The following is a 23,055-nucleotide window of genomic DNA, read 5'->3' as shown; positions in this document are numbered from 1 at the left end:
GAAATTACCTAAATGTAAATCATGCAATAATAAATTAAATAAATAGAGTCTTCAATTTTCCCATTTAGGAGCTGGAAAACATAATCTGTCAAATGATGCATGTTGCAGAGTATCTTGAGTGGGACGTTACAGAACTCAGCCCGGTAAATATTATGAAAACATCATTGTAATAATTTTTGACGGTATGAATATTGAAAGTTATAGTTTATATATTCGGTGATTTTGAAACCCATTTCCATTTCATTTAAGATACATAGAAATACATTTTACATATCAGTGTTGTTCGACCAGGGCCCTTTTATCAGGAAACTCTGAATTACACATTATATTACTACTAAATTGCTCTCTCTGTATACTGTTTTGTGAAATCCTTAGAACAATGCAAATGGAATGGGAGACTAAAATATCTTCTTACTGCACATCAGGCAGGATTTAGACCTTGAGATGTGAGCTTGGTGGCCATTATATGAGCATTCCAATATTCAGTATTGGACTACCTATTATTGATTCAGCTAATCCTTCCAACACATTTGATATTAGTAGTAAATAAACTTCTCAGAAATATTTCATTAACCTCCCACCTCCTTTTCCTGTGAATATCCTGAGATATAGAGCACGGCCTTTACTCAGGGTTACACGAGAGCCAGAAGTTTGAGATGCAATATTTTAAACTGTAGGGCAGAGCACATTTTTATTTTTTCAAAAGACAATCTTACATTGATACACAAAAAAATGTTGATGTCTTCTTAGTAATCAATAGTGAATTGTGGGTTTGAAGTCGCAGCCTGCGCTGCCTAATGGACTGTTAACTGGATTTTCTCTTTAGTGTCATTGGTCGTTTATTTCATGTAAGTGGATATTCACGAAAGGCTAATTTGAATACCCCGATCAATCTAATATTTGTTCTGTATGATGATTTTGAGAACTGTGTATGTGCCTCTGCAGGAGTTTTGATTTTCAGAGATGTGACAATGCAGACCTCATGACCTGGATAGCACCCAGAACTTATATAAAGGCTCAACCGCAGATTATCTGTGGAGGCAATGGAGTTTTCTAAGGTTATTTTACCAATTCACCTTCACCATGCACTGAAGATCTTTGGTAGCATAGTCCCACATAAGGCACCCTTATCTTTGGCACAACACTATGACTGAGCAGGAGATATAGCAGGGTAATTTCCCACTTCTCCTTCTGCAGATGTTGTAATTTATGTTAAACCTCTTTAACATTTCCTTAGAGATCACAACAGGCTGGACATGTGTGAACTGCCCCACACCCATCACAGACACCCATCATCTAGATCCTTGGCACAGCTAGGGCTGTGTATCTATTGACAGATGTGGGCACATGCTTGTCAGACCTGACATCCTTTGTGTGGTATTCCCCCTAATCACTTTGCTTTCACTCCCCTGTTTTGCTAAATTTATTTGTGTTGGTATTAGGACTCTGTGGACTTTACCCTTGCTACCAGTGCTAAAGTGCTTGTGCTGTCTCCCGTAAAAATTGTAAAATTGGCCTATACTGGTATATTTGTATACTGGTGTATTGGTATATTTTATTTGCTTATAGGTCCCTAGTAAAGTATACTATATGTACCCTGGGCGTGTAAATTAAATACTTTAGTGGGCTGCAGCCTTCATTGTGCTTTATAAAACGTGTCATAGGCCTGCCACTGCAGTCTCTAGTGCAGTTTTAAACTTCCATTTCGAAATTACAAAATAAACCTTTTGCCAGGCCTAAATCTCCCTTTTTAAGACTTCTACATCACCCCTGATGTAGGCCCTAAAGGCTCATAGTGCAGGGTGCATGGTATTTTTAGCTCATGTGCATTTAAGTACTTCAACATGTCCTGGAAGTGAAAAACCCTTAATGTCATGTTTTAGGGCCCGGGCCAGCACAGGTGCAGTCATCGAACACTGATGGATGGCCTCTGGGTAGCGGTTGGCATGGTCCACCTAGACTAGGATAAACCTTTTGCCTAAAGCTTTCTTGGGGTTCAAGGGACCAACAAAGTCAATGCCGTTTCATCTCGTTTTATGTTGGACAGGCCTCATTCCGACTCTGTTTATCTTTTTACCCTAATAGATACAATCCTAAGCATAGTGTTGGGTGCAGTTCATTTGGCACCAGTTTACAGGTGCCCGGATAGAAAATCTTGCCCAATTTCCTGTATTGCTTGGTATTGGTACCTGATGCGCTAATGCTCATTTTAGTGACCACGATCTCTGGTTGTATACACTCATTTTTTTGGTTGCTGAATGGGTAATACAGCATCTTGTTGGTGTGCACAAATAAAATACTGCTATGATACATGCTGAACACTTCATTGTGACATACTTATTAGCAACTAGCAATGAGAATTGTCCCATGCATGTGTGAATTGCCCTATTTATGGCAGTAATATGCATCTCTCGTTTCATAAATGTGTTATCTGTGGTTTATCCTTCTGAGAGGTACTAGGATCCCGTTCACCAAGGCGATAATAATGTTTGCCTGTGTTTGTACTTAACACTGGTAGTAATATTGCCTCTAGCGATCTGGGTGCGTTGATGAGAGTGCCTTGAGGTACTTTGTTTATGATCCTGATGAAATGCTGTGGATCACCTCAGGGACCAACAGTGGCATGAAATATGTTGACCCTATCTTGATAACGCAAACTTGTGACACATTATGTCTTATTCAGTTTTCACTTTGTTTTTAATCAGACCTACCTCCCCTGAATCTAATTAAAAGTATCCAGGGAATTAGAGCCTATTTTAATTCATATTGTTTTACAACACCCTGTACCACATCACACACTACTACCTTTCACTATAGGATTAGACACACCTTAGCGTACTCACATAGGAAAAAGATCTCAGAAAAAGAGCCCCCTTTTGGTTGCCCATCGGGCATTGCAGTGCCCGCCCAATGAGGTGCAGAACCAATGATGAAGCATGACACTTTGGTATGTGAGGGCTCCAGAATCCTATGATTGCTAACCTTAGGTCTCCTTCCGATAATCTCCTTCAACAAGTGGATGAGAGTCTGGAATGGGCGCACATTTTGGTTAGTAGTGAAGTATTTGTGCAACACTTCAAACAGTTATAATGTGAAAACATGACACAACAAGCATTGGCATAGCCAATAGGTCTCACTTTTGGGACCTTATACGTGATTAGCCATGCAACACTTGATGTTGTTTAATGAAGGCTATTGTGCTGGGTAACTAAACACTTATGATGTTCCAAAGGTGAGACCTATTGGCTATGCATTGTGGGGTCTTATAAGTGTTTAGGTAGAGTAATTCACTTTGCCAATATTTCTAAACTGTGCTGTAGAGAAGTGTGCAGCATGCTGAGAAGTTGTAATTAAAAAGTGTAAGAAGCACTGAGTGATGCTGTTGTGTTGTTGAGTGATGCTGTGCTGGCCCTGAGTTATGCAGTGGTGGCGTTGAGTGATGCTGTGCTGTCCCTGAGTGATGCTGTGGTGGCCCTGAGTGATGCTGTGGTGTTCAGGAGTGATGTTGTGGTGGTGCTGAGTTGTGCTGTGACAGGACACCGGACAAGCTGTCACGAATCACAAAGAAAAAGGACTCAAAATGCTGGGGGTCTGTGAAATTCATATGTTTGTGAGCTGCACAACACTCCAAAACTACTGGAAGGAGGTAAGTGTTGTAATACTGCATATTCTTCAGCAGAAAGTGGAAGTAAGCTTGCTTATGGTTCTCTATGGCATCGACAGCCAATTAAAGAAGTCAATATTAGCCAACTTGAAACAGCTAGTTTTTTTATGTTTGTCACTAGGAGAGAAAACGTATCAAGTGGTTATCATGAACTCCACCTTCTACAAGGAATGTGTGGCCTTCGTAGATAAACTTTCCAAGCTGGACAGAGAAAGTCGTCGAAGTGAAAGAGTTAATTTTCAGTGATCTGAATATTTAAAATGGAGAGAACATCAGTCTAATGATTAACCCAGTGAAGCAGGTACAGCTACAGTAAGGGAGTAGCCTGCTAAGCAGCATCCAACAGAACTATGTACATATGAGTGGGCGCCCGGGCACAGTTTTCATCTGACGAGGAGGGCAAAAGAAAGCAAAAAGAGAAAGAAGAATTCAGAAATCAAGGCTTGATCTAAGCGGGCAGTTTAAAATCAGATGTATTATTTAGGAGAAACAGACAAAGGCCTTCTGAAGATCAAACATAGATCTACCGAATGGACTTTTATTTAATTCCCGGGTGGCTTGATGGATTGCTCGATGAATGGGAATAAGAGACTTTATGCTATGTGTACAAATCTAACCGTGCAATTATGTGCATTCATGTTCTGGGAGCTGGGGACAGACAAACCATCTGTCACTGCTGAGAACAATATTAACAAACATATTTAAAAGTGAATCCAGACCCCACATAGGCTTATGTACTGTATGACTCCCTACCACCAAAGTGCCTACAGTGGCTACTATGGGGAACCAGAGAGTCTCACTCCTAGTAAAGGAGCCCAGCTGAATTTATTGTGCAAGGTGTTCATTCATGTGGCACAAGTGTGAATGCCACAATCTCAACACATCAGTGAGTGCTGAGATGTATACAGTGACAGCGCTCCATCGCAATTACTCAGGTCCCACACCTTTAATGGATATAGAACAAATTCAACCAGAGGGCTGCTTCCATTACAGCTTTCTTCTTTGAGGGTTACTGGTTCGATCTTATTTTATAGAGGTGTGTGTGCCTTAAAGAGGAGAGGAGATGGTCTGGGATACAGCTCCTTATCATGGTCCGTAGGGTGGATAAGGTGGGTTTGCCCCAAATAGAAAACGTGTTCAAATTTTATCAACACCATTCCAACATCGTACGTGCTTTACAAACTACAACTGGATTATTACTGCCTCGCGAAATCCCGTAATATATATGCGCGTGAGACTTTGTAAACTCACCAAAAGGTGCTCAGCTCTGCATTGGGCCATCTCAAGACTCTAGATTTGAAACAAGGATCTGTAAAAATCCCAGCTGGGGATTCAATGCAAGTTACGGTGACGTACAAATCTCTTTTAGGGCAAAAGCGTCAAATATGTTCATCCTTCAAAGAAGAAATGCGATTCAGTAAGCACCACATAGCAATAGAGTTAACCACGAATGAACGTCTAAATGTTTGCTGAAATATTGGTGTGATCTTGTGACAATCAATGCATACATGTTAATTTTGTAAATTTCCATAAAACAGATTTACATTAACCGACTCTGAGGCTTTACCACAGTGCCCACACATGGGTTGCACGTTACTGGTTCCAGGAGGGCTGCAGACACCTAATGTCAGTCCCCCACCGCTGCAGGTGCATCATTCAAGGCTGCCAGTCTGGGCCTAACGCAGGCCTGGGCTCTGCCACCACATTCCTGTGTCTGCACTGCCCCGGGGTTTATGCCTCAGCAGCGAACCTGCTGTTATGTTGTGCGGGACTGCACAACACATGTGTCAGGGACTGTTGGGGGCACAGGGGCCTACACTTAGTGCAGACAATTAAGGGACACTGAGGCCGGCTTGGTTTGTTCTGCTTGTCTTGCTCGCCGTCGCCTCACTGGCGTACGTGCGTGCGTAGACTCTTTTTATTATAACAAGGTCACGTGACTAGAACGTCTCCAGCTGATTAACCCCATCGGCTAGGACACAACATCTGCCACCAAGGAATGCGCCAGCCATCATTCACAGGCGGTGTGGCAGTGCGAGTACGGTTCAGCCAGATGCCTCAGAGGCTAAGGCTGCAAACAGAAATAAAGAATCTCCCTCAGAGGGCCTCGGTGAACTGGGGCTTTGGGCTGGCAGGCGCACGGGTCATAAGTGACAGAGGTTTATGTGGAGTCTAAAGGAACGCACAGAGCTGCCCTTTTAACCACGCTTTTGGGAGGTACCCGTTGGGCATGCAGCTTCTCTCCCTTGCTTCGGCCTGGTACCTGTCTACATTGGTTTGCGCTTTAGGGCGTGAATATCAAACTTTTTTTGTGAGAAATGTGCTTTTAAAGGGTAAGGGTAGCCTGAAGTGATGTGAACATGTAGTGACGTTTGTGTATTTACATTAATTGCAGCATTGAGCTTTGTCTCATTATTTTAAGTGACTGATAAGTTATTGTGTGCTTTGATGTTTTAATTGACACATTGCTTTAAGAAACTTATTTTAAACCAGAGCTGGCAATTAAAATATGCAAAGTTAATTCCTTAGAAAGGAGAGAGAGGGCTCTGAGACCCTCAACAATGAGTCAACAAAGTTAAATTTCTTCAAGTGAGTCTGTTAACTAAATGGGCCATAGACTAGTCAGCTCCAACAGCACCAAAGGTACTGACCCCTGTTGGACACCAACAGGAGGCCCGTACTGTGTGTAATAATAATAATAAATAATAATAAAAACATTTATTGAGCGCCTGGCTGCACAAAACTGTGTATCCCCGCGCTAACTGCTAGTGCAAAACAATCCAGAGGAAAGGAGTCAGGAAACTCAGCAGAGGCGTTACTGTTTGGGGAACAGGTGAGTTTTTAATTTTGCCCTGAATCTCATTTCGGAAGGCTCCATCCGCAAGTGGAGCGGACGTGCGTTCCAGTGTTTAGTGGCCAAAAAGCGGAAAGATCTTCCTCCCATTTTGGCTCTTGTGATGCGAGGGGTTTTAAATAGCATCGTGCCTGACGATCTTAAATCTCTCGTCGGGCGATAGATGGTGATGAGACTTTTCAGGTAGTCGGGACCTCTGTTCTGGGCAATACGGTGGGCATAGCAGAGAGTTTTAAATATGATTCTCTCTTTAATTGGGAGCCAATGGAGTTTGAATAGCGCAGTTTTGGTGGAAGTTTTTCTTGGGAGACCAAGCACCAGCCGCGCAGCTGAGTTCTGAACACATTGTAATTGGTGCAGTCCCTTCTGATTAAGGCCTAACAGGAGAGCATTACCATAGTCCAGATGAGGTGTTATTAAAGCGTGGACTATGGTTTTCCTGGCTTCGGTGGGCAGGAGGTCGAGTACCTTGCGAAGCACTTTTAATATGCCGAAGCATTTGCCTGTCACTTTATTTACATGTGATTTACCAGAGAGGTCAGCGTCCAGCATAACGCCTAGATTTTTTACCGTCTCCACAGGAGTAGGCAACTCACTTAGTTTGCTGGGCCACCATGCATGAGACCATACTGAGACATCTCTTCCAACTACCAGAACCTCTGTCTTGTCTCCATTTAAACGGAGACAGTTGTTATTCATCCAGGTAGCTATCGCTGACATGCGGTTTGAGAAATTGGTGGCAAGTTCTCTACTCTCTGGGGTTAATTTAAACACCAACTGGGTGTCATCAGCGTAGCTGACAATGCCCACCCTAAACTCCTCCGCAATGTGTGCCAGGGGCTCCATATAGATGTTGAATAACGTTGGGCTCAAACTAGAGCCCTGTGGAACCCCATGGCTCACACTGCGGGGCGATGATTTGAAGGGTGGGCAATGAAATTGGAATGTTCTGTCAGTCAGGAAGGACTGGAACCAGGTGAGTGCTGAGCCTTTTACTCCCATGTCCGAGAGGCGAGACAGCAGCGTTGAGTGCAGCACGGTGTCAAACGCTGCACTTAGGTCCAGTAGGACCAACGCTGCTGTCTCTCCCTCGTCCACCATCTTCCGAATACGTTCAGTCAAGTACAGGACTGCCGATTCGGTTGAGTGTCCTGATCTAAATCCTGACTGGGAGGGATGGAGGAGGGCTTCTTTCTCCAGAAACTCCATAAGTTGTTTATTTGCCACCTTTTCTATAATTTTGGCACAGAAGGGAAGAAGTGAGATAGGTCTTAAGTTTTGAAATTGGGACATAGGGATGTTCGGTTTCTTTTTTAAAGGTATTACTTGAGCAGATTTCCAGCTTTTCAGGACGTGGCCTTCCTGGAACGATAAGGTTATCATGTTACTAATGTGATCTATTAATGTATTTTCCATGACAGCCTTACATTGTTCCGGGGGACAGGCATCAGTGGGGGAGCTAGAGCATATTCCATTGATAATTTTCATTAGGTCCTGTTTATTCGGTGTTCTGAACCTGGTGAATAGGGATTTGTGAGTAAGGGAGCTTTGGTTATCTGCATTGTCATTAGCTATGTTAGTGCTGCTTGAAAAAGTGGCATGGATTTTTTCTACTTTCTCCACAAAGAAATCAGCTATCCGATCGCATATCTCTGTGGAGTAAGTATCTTTAGTATCCAGACGTGTAGGAATGGTGATTTCTCTATAGATGCAGAATAACTCTTTCGTGGGGTTTTTGGCTTCCTCAATTCTGCTTTTGTAATAATGACTTTTTTCTGTTCTTACCAATTTCTGATATTTTTTCAATTCGGTTCTGTAGCTTTCTTTGAGTTCCGGAGTATACTTTTTCCTCCATTTACGCTCTATGGATTTGCATAGGGCTTTAGCAGTTTTAAGTTTCTCTGAAAACCAAGGGGCGGTTTTGGACTGTCTGGCTGGAGGTTTGGTAGTCCATGGCGCAATTTTGTCTAAAGCTTTAGCTAACCAGAGTTCATAATTGTCCCATACCTCTTGCAGGGAATTCCCTGTTAAAGGGGATTGTTCGGCTAGCATATTTTTAAAAAATTCAGGGGTGAATTTTTTAAAATTCCGGCGTTTGTAAGGCGGATGTTTAGTATGTATATTTTTAATACATTTTCTAGTTATCTCAAACGGCACCATGCTGTGGTCAGACCAAATTAGTGGAATTGGGGGAGAAGTTTTAATACCTTCCCAATTTGCAAAGATAGGGTCTAATAGATGTCCCTGTTGATGGGTGGGAGTGGTAAAGAGAAGTTTAAGGTCTACAGAGTTGAGTGCACTCACTAAAAGTTTACAGGTGTGTACAGGTTTAGCCACCGATAAAGAAGATAGGGGCTTAGCTCAGCTGAAGTAACATGGCTCTCCACTTTAGAAGTGATCAGCGCCACAGGAAAATGATGTCCAAGTAAATTAAAGTGTTTGTTGTTTAACTGCAAACCACTTTTCAAAGCAGGAAACATGACATTTCCATGATCAAAACAGCAGCTGAGGAGCTCTTGAACGTACCTGTGAGATACAATACTAAATAAATAAAGCAAGTGTAGAGTGGGAAAGAAAGCAAGTACAAATCCCCAGATACCACTGAAATACGTTAGGCTGTGCTGTCTGAAGTCATGCCAGCTGGCAAGGAAGGGTTGTAACCAGGGATTAAAAATACATAAACAGTGATGCAAGTGAACTTATGAAAGGGTATAGAAACGATCTGAAGACAGTTTTCTAAAGAAAAACACCAGATATTGGTCATTGTTTTCTGCGCTAAGACATTCACAAATAGAAGATACCTTTGTGAGTTGCAGCGTCGCACGCGCAGCACCAAAAGTGAAAGCATATGCAGCGTCGCGCGTGCGGCGCCAAAAGTGAAAGCATATGCAGCGTCTCACGCGCGGTGCCGAAAGTGAAAGCAGAAAAGTGAAAGCAGATGCAACATAGACATCCACAAATAGAAGATACCTTTGTGATTTGCAGCATCGCACACACAGCACCAAAAGGGAAAGCATATGCAGCATCGCGTGCGCAGCGCCGAAAGTAAAAACAGAAAAGTGAAAGCAGATGCAGCATCTGCTTGTAAGCGAGAGCCCGCATGCATAACAGCTCGCACATCACCACAGTGGTAGCATTTTCGGAGCCCTTACTAAGTCACGCCAGAGCACCGCATGCTCTGGCTCAGGCGAAACCTAAGAACGATCCCATACCAGATTGGAAAATCAAGTAGGTTTTAATAAATAAAACAAGTCCAGAACAACAAAAATCTAATCAGTGGAACTGGATATATGCAATGTTGAATATTTAAACTGTGAGGCTGCTGTAGTGATGCAGAGTTCTTGCAAAAGAAAGTTCACTCAGCAGAGGTGAAGCACGATTGTGCTGTGCAGAAGAGGAGATGTGTCGATTCCACGGGGTCCACAATTGGCCTGGCAGAGCACCTTCAGGCCCCCTTCTAAGGGTCCAGGATTGGGGTAGCTCCAATTGTTAGGGTAGAACTCACAGTTGCAGAGTCTAGGTGCTGATATACAAGAGACTAGCCCTTGGTATCACTCTGGTGTTCCTGGAGACAGGTTACAGGCCCAGTCCTTTACATCCAGGCAAGAGGGCAGCAGATAGCAGTTCAGCACAGCAGGCTGCAGTCCTTCAGTGTAGCAGGTCAGCAGAGTAGCAGTCCTTTTAGTAGCAAAGCTGTCCCTCATCCTAGCAGAGTCTTCTACAGGTCCAGATGTATACTGAAGAGTTGGTGTCGGAGGTCCAATCTTTATGCCAGGTGCCACCTTTGAAGTGGAAACCCTTCTATAAGTTCCTTTTGGAAGTGCAGAGTTTTCCTGCCTCCCTGGCTCCAGACTAACTTCAAGGGGTATGCAATCCTGTGTGAAGACAGGACACAGCCTAATTTTTATTTATTTATTTATTTTGAAAGTTTTATATAGCGCGAACAAGATCTTCGCAGATATCAGAGCGCTTTACAGAGGAGGGGAGCATGTATACGCAGATACATCAATCATGTTAGAAGTACATTGAAGTGATATCATAACACAATCAAGTAAATCAATTTCAGAGTCAACATAAGATATGTTGGATATAAGATACATAAGATACAAGGGTTCGAACAAGTAGTACAGATGAGTATCGAGTCTTTGTAGTTTTTCCCCAATAGTCGTTCAAGTGTATTTAGCCATGAGGATTGCTTTTACTTCTCTCTTGAACAGTATGGTAGAGGTGATGAGCCTTGTTTCAGGGGGGAGAGAGTTCCAAATCCTGGGGGCCATTCCTGAGAAAGAGCGTTTATAGGTTTTTTCCTTGCGGAATCTTTTAGGCTTTAGCAAAAGATTGTTTGTGCCTCTAGTGTTCCTGGAGCCTCCAGAAATCGTCAGCTTCTGAGCGAGGTATCTAGGTGAGCTCAGGTGCACAGCCTTGTGGGTCAAACAAGCGATTTTCAGGTGTATTCTGGCTTCAAACGGCAGCCAGTTCAGGGATTTGAAGTCAGGGGAAATGTGAGAGTGTTTTTTTGATCCAGTGATAAGTCTCGCTGCGGCGTTTAGAGAGGCTCTTATGGGTGCCGTAGTGGCTAGGGGGAGACCGCAAAGGGCGGTGCTGCCATATTCTATTCGAGGTATGACTAGTGATTGTACCGCAGTTTGGAAGTCTTTGGCTGGAAGGAAAGGTTTCAGTTTCCTCAGGGTGTTGATTTGGTAGTTTGCTCCCTTAGTTGCTTTGTTGATGTGTTCCTGCATGCTGAGATTGGTGTCAAGTGTTATGCCCAAGGATTTCGCTGAGTCCACGATGGTGGGTTGGACATTGAGTGCCGTTAGGTCTTTAAGCCACATTTGCGCGGTAGTGATCTTCGCGGGAGGGGCGATCAGGAGGAACTCTGTTTTAAGGGCATTGAGTTTGAGATGATTAGCGGCCAACCAGGATTGGGTGCTTCTGATTGTTGAGTTCAAAAGCGTGATGTCTTTGGGTGATTGTAGTTTGAGATAGAGTTGGGTGTCATCAGCATACATGTGGAAATGTACATTGGATTCTTGCAGCAAGGTGGTGAGAGGTTCCATAACTAGGTTGAACAAAGTTGGGGATAAGGAGGATCCTTGTGGTACGCCTAGCGATACAGGTCTTGGTGCGGACATCAAGTTGTTGCTCTTGAATTTCTGCGATCTGTTATGCAGAAAAGAAGTGAACCATTTGAGCACAGTTCCAGATAGGCCCATTCTTGTGTTTAATAGTTCGAGTAGGTTCTCATGTTTGACGGTGTCAAATGCGGAGGAGAGATCAAGGAGGATGAGGAGGCAGGTATCGTTATGATCTAGGATTTGGAGGGCGTCATCGATTATGTGAATCATGGCAGTTTCCGTACTGTGATTGGCTCGGAAGCCTGATTGGTGAGAGTTGAGGAGATCAAATTGATTAATATGATTATTCAATTGTATTTGTGCGCGTTTTTCCAGCAGTTTGGCAAGAGTTGGAATGTTGGTAATGGGACGGTAGTTGTTTAGGTCAGAAGGGTCGGCTGTAGGTTTCTTTAGCAAAGGTGTTACTTGTCCAACTTTGAGGGAGTCGGGAAAGATTCCTTGTTGAAGTGAGCTGTTAATGATTTTGGTCCAGAGTGGAAGGAGCGACGGGGTAAGAGCTTTTACAGCGTTAGCAGGAAGGGGGTCCGTGAGGTGATTGGATGGTTTCAGAGTGCTGAGCAGTTTGCCAATTTCTTCTTCCGTGTAGGTGACAAAGGTTGACCAGGTTGCATTGTTTTTTGGTTTAGTGGGTGTTATGCCGTGTGGTTTGGGATAGAGGCTTGCGTCCATGAGGAGATCATTCTTTATGTTATCCGTTTTTAGGTTAAAGAAAGCGGCGAAGTCTTCGCAGGAAGGGGCATTGCACATAGTGTTGAGTGGTTGGGGTTGTTCTTTGGTTTGTGATCGGATAAGCTCAAACAGCTTTCTCGGACGGTTTTTGGCTTGGTCTAGCTGACGGCTGAAGAAGTCTGATTTAGATCGTTTTATTTTCCTGAAGTAGGCATTTCTCTTTTTCTTCAGGTTTTTTAGGTTCAGTGCAGAGGGGGCTGATCTCCAGGAGCGCTCAGACAATCTCATGGCACGTCTATCGTCATTGAGACTCCCGTCATACCAGGGATTGGAGATTTTTGTGGTGTCTTTTTTTAGCTGCAAGGGCGCGACTTCATTAATTATTGCGGTTATATTGTTAAGATAGTGATCAGTCAAGGATTGGACGTCCTTCACGCCAGCCGGAGGAAGTAGTAAGTTGTAGCTGTTGGAGGGCAGAGAGTTTGAGTTTAGTTTTTTCATGTCTCTTTTCCAGACTTTGGGCCTGGCGGATTGGATAGGGTTAAATTTAACTTTTTCATTGATGAAGAACGTGATGATATGATGGTCCGACCAGTCACAGGGTTGGATAGATTCGAGTTGGATAGCGGCCTCTTTGGAGATGATGAGGTCGAGGATAGAGCCTTTCTTGTGTGTTGGACTGTTGCAAATTTGTGTAAGGTCAAGGGCGTTGAGGAAATTCTTCAGACCCTTTACCACAGCATCATTATGATCATTCCAGTGGAGGTTGAAATCCCCAAGGTATATTTGTGTGAGTTGCCGCCCGGCGTTGGTTGAGATCATGTCCATGATTTGTTGGGAGAAGGTGAGGTTGTCACCGGGTGGGTGGTAAACGCCGTGAAGAGTGCAGATCGGTTTGCCCTCACTGATAATATCTAGGCTGATGTATTCACAGGACGATGGGGAGGGCGGGGAAGGTGAAGATACTTTCAGTACAGAGAGGTTGCTCCTGTATATACATGCGATTCCGCCACCTTTTTTATTGCCAGACCTGTCAAGTCTAGTGATGAGGTAGTTGGGGGGAACCAGAATGTCCATTATAGGTGTAGAAGACTCTGTTAGCCATGTTTCCGTCATGATGATTAAGTCCAGATCCAATTTTTGGATGAGATCGGCGATAGCGGCGGATCTGCAGTTTAGGAGAGTGCATTTGAGACGGGGTGTGTCGAGGGTGGAAGGGTGCTCTAGGGCGAGGGGGACTTTACTCAGGTTACTATGGATAGCGACTCTGTTGTTCAGTGTGGGGGGTCTAAGGGGATTGGAGTGAATCGTAGGTATGGCAGTGAGTGTGTCGGGTGTGTTGCTGAGGGGAGCTGGGTCATAGGAGCGGAGGAGGGTGATTGTGTCTAGGTCCGAAAGAGGGTTGCAGGAGCGAAGGGGGCGGTTTTCACGATTGTGAACAGGGATTGAGGTCCAGTGTGGTGGAAGTCGAGTGCGTGAGTTCGCCGCCCGGGTGGAGGACCAGTTGGGAGGGGAGGTGATGGTGGAGACGCGTGAGTGGTGTCGGGGGTGTGTGCTGAGTAAATGTTTGATGATGTGAATGTCTTGTTTGATCTGTTGAAGAGTGTTGGGTGGGGGGTGGCTGGAGTGTGATAGACAGAGTAGTTGTTGTTTGATGCTGTACATGTCTTCTTTGAGTTGGAGGAGGGAGGCCGTAATGTGGTCCACTGAGGGACATGTGTTGGAGGTGGGGGTGGGAGGGTCAGGCGTGGATGACATAGGGGGGAGGTTGGTGGTGTGGATGTGAGTATTGGTTGTGGGCGTAGACTGCATGGTGGAGGATGGGCGTTTATTAGTGGTGAAGTGGGTGGAGGTTGGGTGATGGGGGGTAAGACTGGGGGGGGTAGTGGGAATGTAGATGGTTCTGTTTAGAGAGGGTCGAGTTGGGCTGATGGAGGTGGAGTGTTCTGTGTGATCAGTTAGTGGGAGGAAGTGGGGGCTGAGAATGGGTGGGGATAAAGGGTGGGGTTTGCCTTTGTGTGTGTCGGTCTGATGTTGATCTAGGATAGTCTGGATGCGGGTGGGAGCTGTGGTATTAGGGGTGAGAGGAACGGGGATGAGGGCTGGTGTGTAGGTGGAAGGAGTGGGGTTGTTGTTGTAAGAGGGAGAAAGATCTATGTCAGTGCTTGCGGGATGTGGGATAGCTATGGTAGGTGGGGGAATAACTAAGGTGCCGGGAGTAGAGGGGTGGTGCATGTCTTTTTGGGTGGGAGCTGTGGTATTAGGGGTGGGTAAGTGGATGAGGGCTGGTGTGTGGGGGGAAGTGGTGGGGTTGGTGTAAGAGGGTAAGTAGTCTATGTCTGTGCTCGACGGGAGTGAGGTAGGTATGGTAGGTGGATGAGTGACTGGGGTGTCGGGAGTAAAGGAGAGGTGCATGTAGTTTAGGGGTTGGGGTGGATTAGAATGGGTGTGGTTTGAGGCTGCGGTGTCAGGGGTGACGGGAATGGGTGTGGTATGGGAGGGTGACAGGGTGAGGTTGTAGGGGGGGGAGGGGGTATCGCTGGAATGTGTGGGTGAGGGATCTATGTCTGTATGAGCTAGGTTAGGAGGGTTGTGGTTGGGGGCTGTGAGTTCAGGAGTGATGGGCCTGCGGATGCTATGAGTGGGTGTCCGATGACTGGTGAGGTGCTGTTTGAACGTGGGGAACAGATTGTCTAGTAGTTCCAGGTTCTTGTCTGTGGATTGAATTAGGATAATCCCGTTATTGTATATAGTGATGGTTGTTCTGCCAGGGAAGAGTTGTGACGGAGTGATGGTAAGTTTTAGGCCATGCGCGAAGTTCCTGGAGGTGGAGACGGAGAGTAGAGTGCGGAACGTGTTTCTCCATTGGGCTCTGCGTGTGGTGTAGAAGATAATATCAATGTTCAGTGAACCATTGACTGGTGAGAAGTAGGTGTCTGCACACGGAGTTTCAGGGTGGGACCTCAGGAAGTTGTGTTTAAAGAGTTTAGCGGCTTTTTTAGTGAGTGCTGGTGGGTAGTTGATTTTATATGTGTGTTTGCCGACGGGTTCCATAATGGGAGAACAGTCTAGATAGGTGTAGGGGGGGTGTAGGAAGGAGGGTGTAGTAGGGAAGGGTGCACTGTCCTAGACAGTTGCGAGGGCCTAAAGTGATACTAGTGCGTTCACAGTAATGCTATGTGCAGAGTACAGCAGACGAAAATAGTGAGATAATTGGGAGAGGTAGTAGATGGTGCGTGCAAGAACAACTGACACTAGTGAGTTGCCATGGTAATTGAGGTAGTACTCGGTGCATACGAGATTGACACTTGATATGAGTGCGAGTTGCACAAGTATAGGGTGCGCACTAAGGATATGAGGGAGCAGAATAAAGTGAGCAGTTAACATATATGCGATAGTAATCAGCGTATAAGGGAAGGGACAGTACAATTAGGAATAGGGGTGAGTTCGATGTAGGTTATAAACAAGTGCTGAAACAAGTAACAGTATAATACTGACAAATACTGGAATAAACCCTGAGCAAGCCGTAATAATATCTATGTAAATATGTAGGATACGGAGTCTGTGTCAGAATACCATTGCACACATAACTTATATGAATCAACAAGTGACATTAGTGGACGGCCACGAAAAATATATGAGGTATAGCATATGAAATATATATGAGGTATAACATATGGAATATATATGAGGTATAACATGTGGAATATAGCCCTGAGAAAGAAAAACTTGAATAAGCTAAAATAAAATAACTGTGCAGACCACACAAGTATCTAGATCAAAGGTGCTAATAGTGAGTAGTCACAAATATGTAAGGTACAGTGATGGAATACAGTTGCACACATAGATTAAGACACAGATTAAATGGCACAGCAAGTGGCATTAGCGAGCAGCACAAGAAGAAGAAGAATATATGAGGTAGCAAACGGTGCATTACCGGTGACTATAAAGTGGGACGTGCAAGATACAGTTAGGAATATATAGAATATAATGCTACTGTACGAGGCATTAATATATGGGTAGCAATTGCAATTGGTGCAGAAAAAAGTGAAGTGTGCTGAATACAATCAGGAATAAAATAATACATATCACTGTGAAGAAGCAAACTATCTAAATCCGCCGTGAAAAACGTCCAGCTGTGTAACTTGTGCAACCGCTAATAAGAAGTAGTCTGAAAGTCAAAGAGGTCTTAGGTCTTTAAGGTCGATGGTAGAGATGACTAGGCCATGATGGTCTCCCCCAGATAGACATGGTAAGATGGCCGAACCGATGGGGGAGATGGAAATATTGGTCCTTTGTCTGTTGTTGTTACTTTGGGCTCAGAGCAGGACCATTTCACTTTCTATTCAGGCAGGCATGCTCATAGCTTGCCGGTGAGGAAAAGTGGGGGAGTTAGAGCTGTGGAGCCTCGTGGACATCAAAGGTACTAGCGAGGATTTATTTCTACAGATTTATGGCCCCATGTTGCTCAAAGGAGGGAGCTTACGAATGCGAGCAGTTTAATGGCCCCAGCCATTTTGTACAAAGGAGGTGGACTAAAAATGTGCACAGGTGGGTGGGGTGGGATAAATACCTTATGCCTCCAATCGATGCTCCAAACCTGTATGTCCCTGGGAGGTGGGGGGCTCAATGACACATATCCGGTCCCGGGTGGGGGCGGCTCATGTCGGACCTTCAGCTCTTGTTTGGTCCCCGAGCCCAGATCAACAGATCAGCAGATCCCAAGCGCCACTGTGACTTCCCCTCCGTTTCCCAGTGCTTCAGGGAGCTGGATCCACCGACTCGGCGTCCTTCCTGGTTCTGCATCCAACCTCCTATGCTGTGATGCGGGCGGGAGGGGGGGTCCGTCGACATTCAGGCACCGTAATCAGTCGCTTGCGCCTTGGAGCGGGTGGGAGGGGGGGTCACTCTCCGGTGCAGCCGATCGTGCCCTGCGGTAGTCGAGAAAGCAGAATCAGTTCCTCAAATGCATTACCGAGGTCTGACTCACATTTGCCGCAATCCGCAGCCTGCGCTTGGAGCGGGTGGGAGGGGGGCCACTCTCCGGTGCAGCCGATCGTACTCGGCGGTAGTTGTGCCAGCAGAATCAGATCCTCGAACACGGCAATAGTGAGAACTCCTCGCGGGGGCATCCGAGATAGTGGTTTCCCGGCTTCAGAGTCGGAGTTGTAGTTATGCGTTCCACTGCGGCGGCCATTTTCGGTATTGCGCCATTCGGTGGAACGCACGCCGGTTATGATGCTGTGCTTCTTTATTTGCTAAGTATCCTGCACTGGTCAACAATTACAAAGTCCAAGGGCTTCTGGGCAACGATCCTCCAGAGGCTCAAAGGCTCGACCGACGCCGGAGCCCATCGGTTTATCGGTATATCCACTGCTCCGATACAGGGGTGGGGGAGGGGGTCAGCTTCAGGTCGCTCCACAACCGGGCACAGGACTCGACGCTGGCAGGAGCCCTTTTCGTGATCACAATCGTGCTGGGGGAGCCTCACAGCGACGCATCAGGGTGCCGACTCTCCGCAGGCTCAGGGCATCGAGGCTCGGGGCATCCGGTTCCCGTGTTCAGCAGACGTTCGTTGGGAGAGGTGATGTCTCCAGCTGACCCAGGCTGCGACGGGCTGCTCCAGCCTTCCACCGGACAGGTAAGAGGAAATAAAAGTTGCTGGTTACTCCTGTTACTTTTACGAATTCGGTTCCGCGGAGTGGAGGGTGCTGACCGGGATAAAACCCTCTAGGGGAATCCCAAGCACCAGGAGCTCTTAGCAGGCTCCTGCTCCGGTGGCCATCTTGGGCAATAATAAGGTGTTAGTGGGGCTGTACCTAACTCGGCCATCCCATCCTGCCAGTGATGGCCCATCTGACACAGCTACACTCTCTTTTGTGTGTGTATGTCCAGGAGGAATACACAAAGACCAACTGCCAACTACACCCAGTTAGAACTGTTCATTTGGAAGTTAGAGCGTAACAAATGTAACAAGGTAACTACAATGTTATCCTGCAAGGGATGCAGGCCATGCAGTAATAAAAAACAAATTTAAGAGTATTTCACTGCCAGGACATGTAAAACTTAAACTACAGGACCTACTTTTTAAATAAATTGAACCCTGCCTTGTGGGGCATTTACAGCCTGTCCTAGGGGTGCATTGTATGTATGAAAAAAACAGTGGTGGGCCTGCCAAAAGGTTTATTTTGCCTGGCCGACAAGGCAGTTAAAGATTGCACACAGGCTGCAATGTTGCAGGTCCACTAGTAGTTTTCCATTTACAGGCCCTAGGTACATATAATATTACTTTACTCGGAAGTTTTAAGTACATTAAATATGGTAACCGAGGATAAACCAATATTACCATGTTTTAAGGAGTTGGCACTAATACTTTAGCAATGGTAGCTAAGAACATCAAAAAGAAGATCAGAAAAATATGGAGGAGTAAGGCAAACACTTTGGGGGAATACCATACAAAGGCTGACAAGTCTAACTAGTGTGTTTTCTTTCTGGTGAAGAATTGGCTTGGTAGTTTAGTCTGCCCTGTTCCCATGATGCACTGGGCCAGGGACAGACTGATTTGCATATAGCCAGGTTCTGAGCTGGGATGGTGCAGTGAGCTAAATAACGGTGATGGATCAAGCCCAGATCTTTGGACTGGGTAAGATTGGCCTGCTTAATTCAGACACTCTGTTCATCACCACCCCCTTTTCTGAATCGTTTTTGGCCACTATAGGTGTGGCAGGGTATACTCAGACATGAGTCCCTTGCTCACTTCACCATCAGGATTCAAGCAAGCCGGGCCAACGACGGCTGAAATGCCAGAAACCGTTCCACGGAAGCTTGTCTCCTTTCTGGTGAAGAATTAGCTTGGTAGTTTAGTCTGCCCTGTTCCCATGATGCACTGGGCCAGGGACAGACTGATTTGCATATAGCCAGGTTCTGAGCTGGGATGGTGATGGATCAAGCCCTGATCTTTGGACTGGGTAAGAGTGGTCTGCTTAATTCAGACACTCTGTTCATCACCACCCCCTTTTCTGAATCGTTTTTGGCCACTATAGGTGTGGCAGGGTATACTCAGACATGAGTCCCTTGCTCACTCCACCATCAGGATTCAAGCAAGCCGGGCCGACGACGGCTGAAATGCCAGAAACTGGTCCCCGGAAGCTTGTCTCCTTTCTGGTGAAGAATTGGCTTGATAGTTTAGTCTGCCCTGTTCCCATGATGCACTGGGCCAGGGACAGACTGAATTGCATATAGCCAGGTTCTGAGCTGGGATGGTGCAGTGAGCTAAATAACGGTGATGGATCAAGCCCTGATCTTTGGACTGGGTAAGAGTGGTCTGCTTAATTCAGACACTCTGTTCATCACCACCCCCTTCTCTGAGTCGTTTTTGGCCACTATAGGTGTGGCAGGGTATACTCAAACATGAGTCCCTTGCTCACTGCACCATCAGGATTCAAGCAAGCCGGGCCGACGACGGCTGAAATGCCAGAAACTGGTCCCCGGAAGCTTGTCTCCTTTCTGGTGAAGAATTGGTTGGTAGTTTAGTCTGCCCTGTTCCCATGATGCACTGGGCCAGGGACAGACTGATTTGCATATAGCCAGGTTCAGAGCTGGGATGGTGCAGTGAGCTAAATAATGGTGATGGATCAAGCCCTGATCTTTGGACTGGGTAAGAGTGGTCTGCTTAATTCAGACACTCTGTTCATCACCACCCCCTTTTCTGAATCGTTTTTTGCCTCTATAGGTGTGGCAGGGTATACTCAGACATGAGTCTCTTGCTCACTGCACCATCAGGATTCAAGCAAGCCGGGCCGACGACGGCTGAAATGCCAGAAACTGGTCCCCGGAAGCTTGTCTCCTTTCTGGTGAAGAATTGGCTTGGTAGTTTAGTCTGCCCTGTTCCCATGATGCACTGGGCCAGGGACAGACTGATATGCATATAGCCAGGTTCTGAGCTGGGATGGTGCAGTGAGCTAAATAACGGTGATGGATCAAGCCCTGATCTTTGGACTGGGTAAGAGTGGTCTGCTTAATTCAGATACTCTGTTCATCACCACCCCCTTTTCTGAATCGTTTTTGGCCACTATAGGTGTGGCAGGGTATACTCAGACATGAGTCCCTTGCTCTCTGCACCATCAGGATTCAAGCAAGCCGGGCCGACGACGGCTGAAATGCCAGAAACCGGTCCCCGGAAGCTTGTCTCCTTTCTGGTGAAGAATTGGCTTGGTAGTTTAGTCTGCCCTGTTCCCATGATGCACTGGGCCAGGGACAGACTGATTTGCATATAGCCAGGTTCTGAGCTGGGATGGTGGCGTGAGCTAAATAACGGTGATGGATCAAGCCCTGATCTTTGGACTGGGTAAGAGTGGTCTGCTTAATTCAGACACTCTGTTCATCACCACCCCCTTTTCTGAATCGTTTTTGGCCACTATAGGTGTGGCAGGGTATACTCAGACATGAGTCCCTTGCTCACTGCACCATCAGGATTCAAGCAAGCCGGGCCGACGACGGCTGAAATGCCAGAAACCGGTCCCCTGAAGCTTGTCTCCTTTCTGGTGAAGAATTGGCTTGGTAGTTTAGTCTGCCCTGTTCCCATGATGCACTGGGCCAGGGACAGACTGATTTGCATATAGCCAGGTTCTGAGCTGGGATGGTGCAGTGAGCTAAATAACGGTGATGGATCAAGCCCTGATCTTTGGACTGGGTAAGAGTGGTCTGCTTAATTCAGACACTCTGTTTATCACCACCCCCTTTTTTTAATCGTTTTTGGCCACTATATGTGTGGCAGGGTATACTCAGACATGAGTCCCTTGCTCACTGCACCATCAGGATTCAAGCAAGCCGGGCCGACGACGGCTGAAATGCCTGAAACCGGTCCCCGGAAGCTTGTCTCCTTTCTGGTGAAGAATTGGCTTGGTAGTTTAGTCTGCCCTGTTCCCATGATGCACTGGGCCAGGGACAGACTGGTTTGCATATAGCCAGGTTCTGAGCTGGGATGGTGCAGTGAACTAAATAACGGTGATGGATCAAGCCCTGATCTTTGGACTGGATAAGAGTGGTCTGCTTAATTCAGACACTCTGTTCATCACCACCCCCTTTTCTGAATCGTTTTTGGCCACTATAGGTGTGGCAGGGTATACTCAAACATGAGTCCCTTGCTCACTGCACCATCAGGATTCAAGCAAGCCGGGCCGACGACGGCTGAAATGCCAGAAACCGGTCCCCGGAAGCTTGTCTCCTTTCTGGTGAAGAATTGGCTTGGTAGTTTAGTCTGCCCTGTTCCCATGATGCACTGGGCCAGGGACAGACTGATTTGCATATAGCCAGGATCTGAGCTGGGATGGTGCAGTAAGCTAAATAACGGTGATGGATCAAGCCCTGATCTTTGGACTGGGTAAGAGTGGTCTGCATAATTCAGACACTCTGTTCATCACCACCCCCTTTTCTGAATCGTTTTTGGCCACTATAGGTGTGGCAGGGTATACTCAGACATTAGTCCCTTGCTCACTGAACCATCAGGATTCAAGCAAGCCGGGCCGACGACGGCTGAAATGCCAGAAACTGGTCCCCGGAAGCTTGTCTCCTTTCTGGTGAAGAATTGGCTTGGTAGTTTAGTCTGCCCTGTTCCCATGATGCACTGGGCCAGGGACAGACTGATTTGCATATAGCCAGGTTCTGAGCTGGGATGGTGCAGTGAGCTAAATAACGGTGATGGATCAAGCCCTGATCTTTGGACTGGGTAAGAGTGGTCTGCTTAATTCAGACACTCTGTTCATCACCACCCCCTTTTCTGAATCGTTTTTGGCCACTATAGGTGTGGCAGGGTATACTCAGACATGAGTCCCTTGCTCACTGCACCATCAGGATTCAAGCAAGCCGGGCCGACGACGGCTGAAATGCCAGAAACTGGTCCCCGGAAGCTTGTTTCCTTTCTGGTGAAGAATTGGCTTGGTAGTTTAGTCTGCCCTGTTCCCATGATGCACTGGGCCAGGGACAGACTGATTTGCATATAGCCAGGTTCTGAGCTGGGATGGTGCAGTGAGCTAAATAACGGTGATGGATCAAGCCCTGATCTTTGGACTGGGTAAGAGTGGTCAGCTTAATTCAGACACTCTGTTCATCACCACCCCCTTTTCGGAATCGTTTTTGGCCACTATAGGTGTGGCAGGGTATACTCAGACATGAGTCCCTTGCTCACTGCACCATCAGGATTCAAGCAAGCCGGGCCGACGACGGCTGAAATGCCAGAAACCGGTCCCCGGAAGCTTGTCTCCTTTCTGGTGAAGAATTGGCTTGGTAGTTTAGTCTGCCCTGTTCCCATGATGCACTGGGCCAGGGACAGACTGATTTGCATATAGCCAGGTTCTGAGCTGGGATGGTGCAGTGACCTAAATAACGGTGATGGATCAAGCCCTGATCTTTGGACTGGGTAAGAGTGGTCTGCTTAATTCAGACACTCTGTTCATCACCACCCCCTTTTCTGAATCGTTTTTGGCCACTATAGGTGTGGCAGGGTATACTCAGACATGAGTCCCTTGCTCACTGCACCATCAGGATTCAAGCAAGCCGGGCCGACGACGGCTGAAATGCCAGAAACCGGTCCCCGGAAGCTTGTCTCCTTTCTGGTGAAGAATTGGCTTGGTAGTTTAGTCTGCCCTGTTCCCATGATGTACTGGGCCAGGGACAGACTGATTTGCATATAGCCAGGTTCTGAGCTGGGATGGTGCAGTGAGCTAAATAAC

General features: G+C 46.3%; 1 protein-coding gene across 3 annotated transcripts in view; it reads left to right on the top strand.

Moving 5' to 3' along the window:
* The window catches only part of DGKB (diacylglycerol kinase beta), a 1,765,597-nt gene that overhangs the window by 387,567 nt on the left and 1,354,975 nt on the right, over nucleotides 1-23,055 (top strand). For all 3 annotated transcript variants that reach the window (XM_086941963.1, XM_086941961.1, XM_086941962.1), the window contains one exon: nucleotides 69-143. In XM_086941963.1, the coding sequence (XP_086798089.1) occupies nucleotides 69-143 (75 nt within the window). The remainder of the gene's footprint in view (nucleotides 1-68; nucleotides 144-23,055) is intronic.

Source organism: Lissotriton vulgaris, chromosome 10 (assembly GCF_964263255.1).
Source record: "Lissotriton vulgaris chromosome 10, aLisVul1.2, whole genome shotgun sequence".
Classification (NCBI taxonomy): domain Eukaryota; kingdom Metazoa; phylum Chordata; class Amphibia; order Caudata; family Salamandridae; genus Lissotriton; species Lissotriton vulgaris.
Note: the sequence above shows the minus strand (reverse complement) of the source record. Positions and strands in the feature narration are given on the sequence as shown.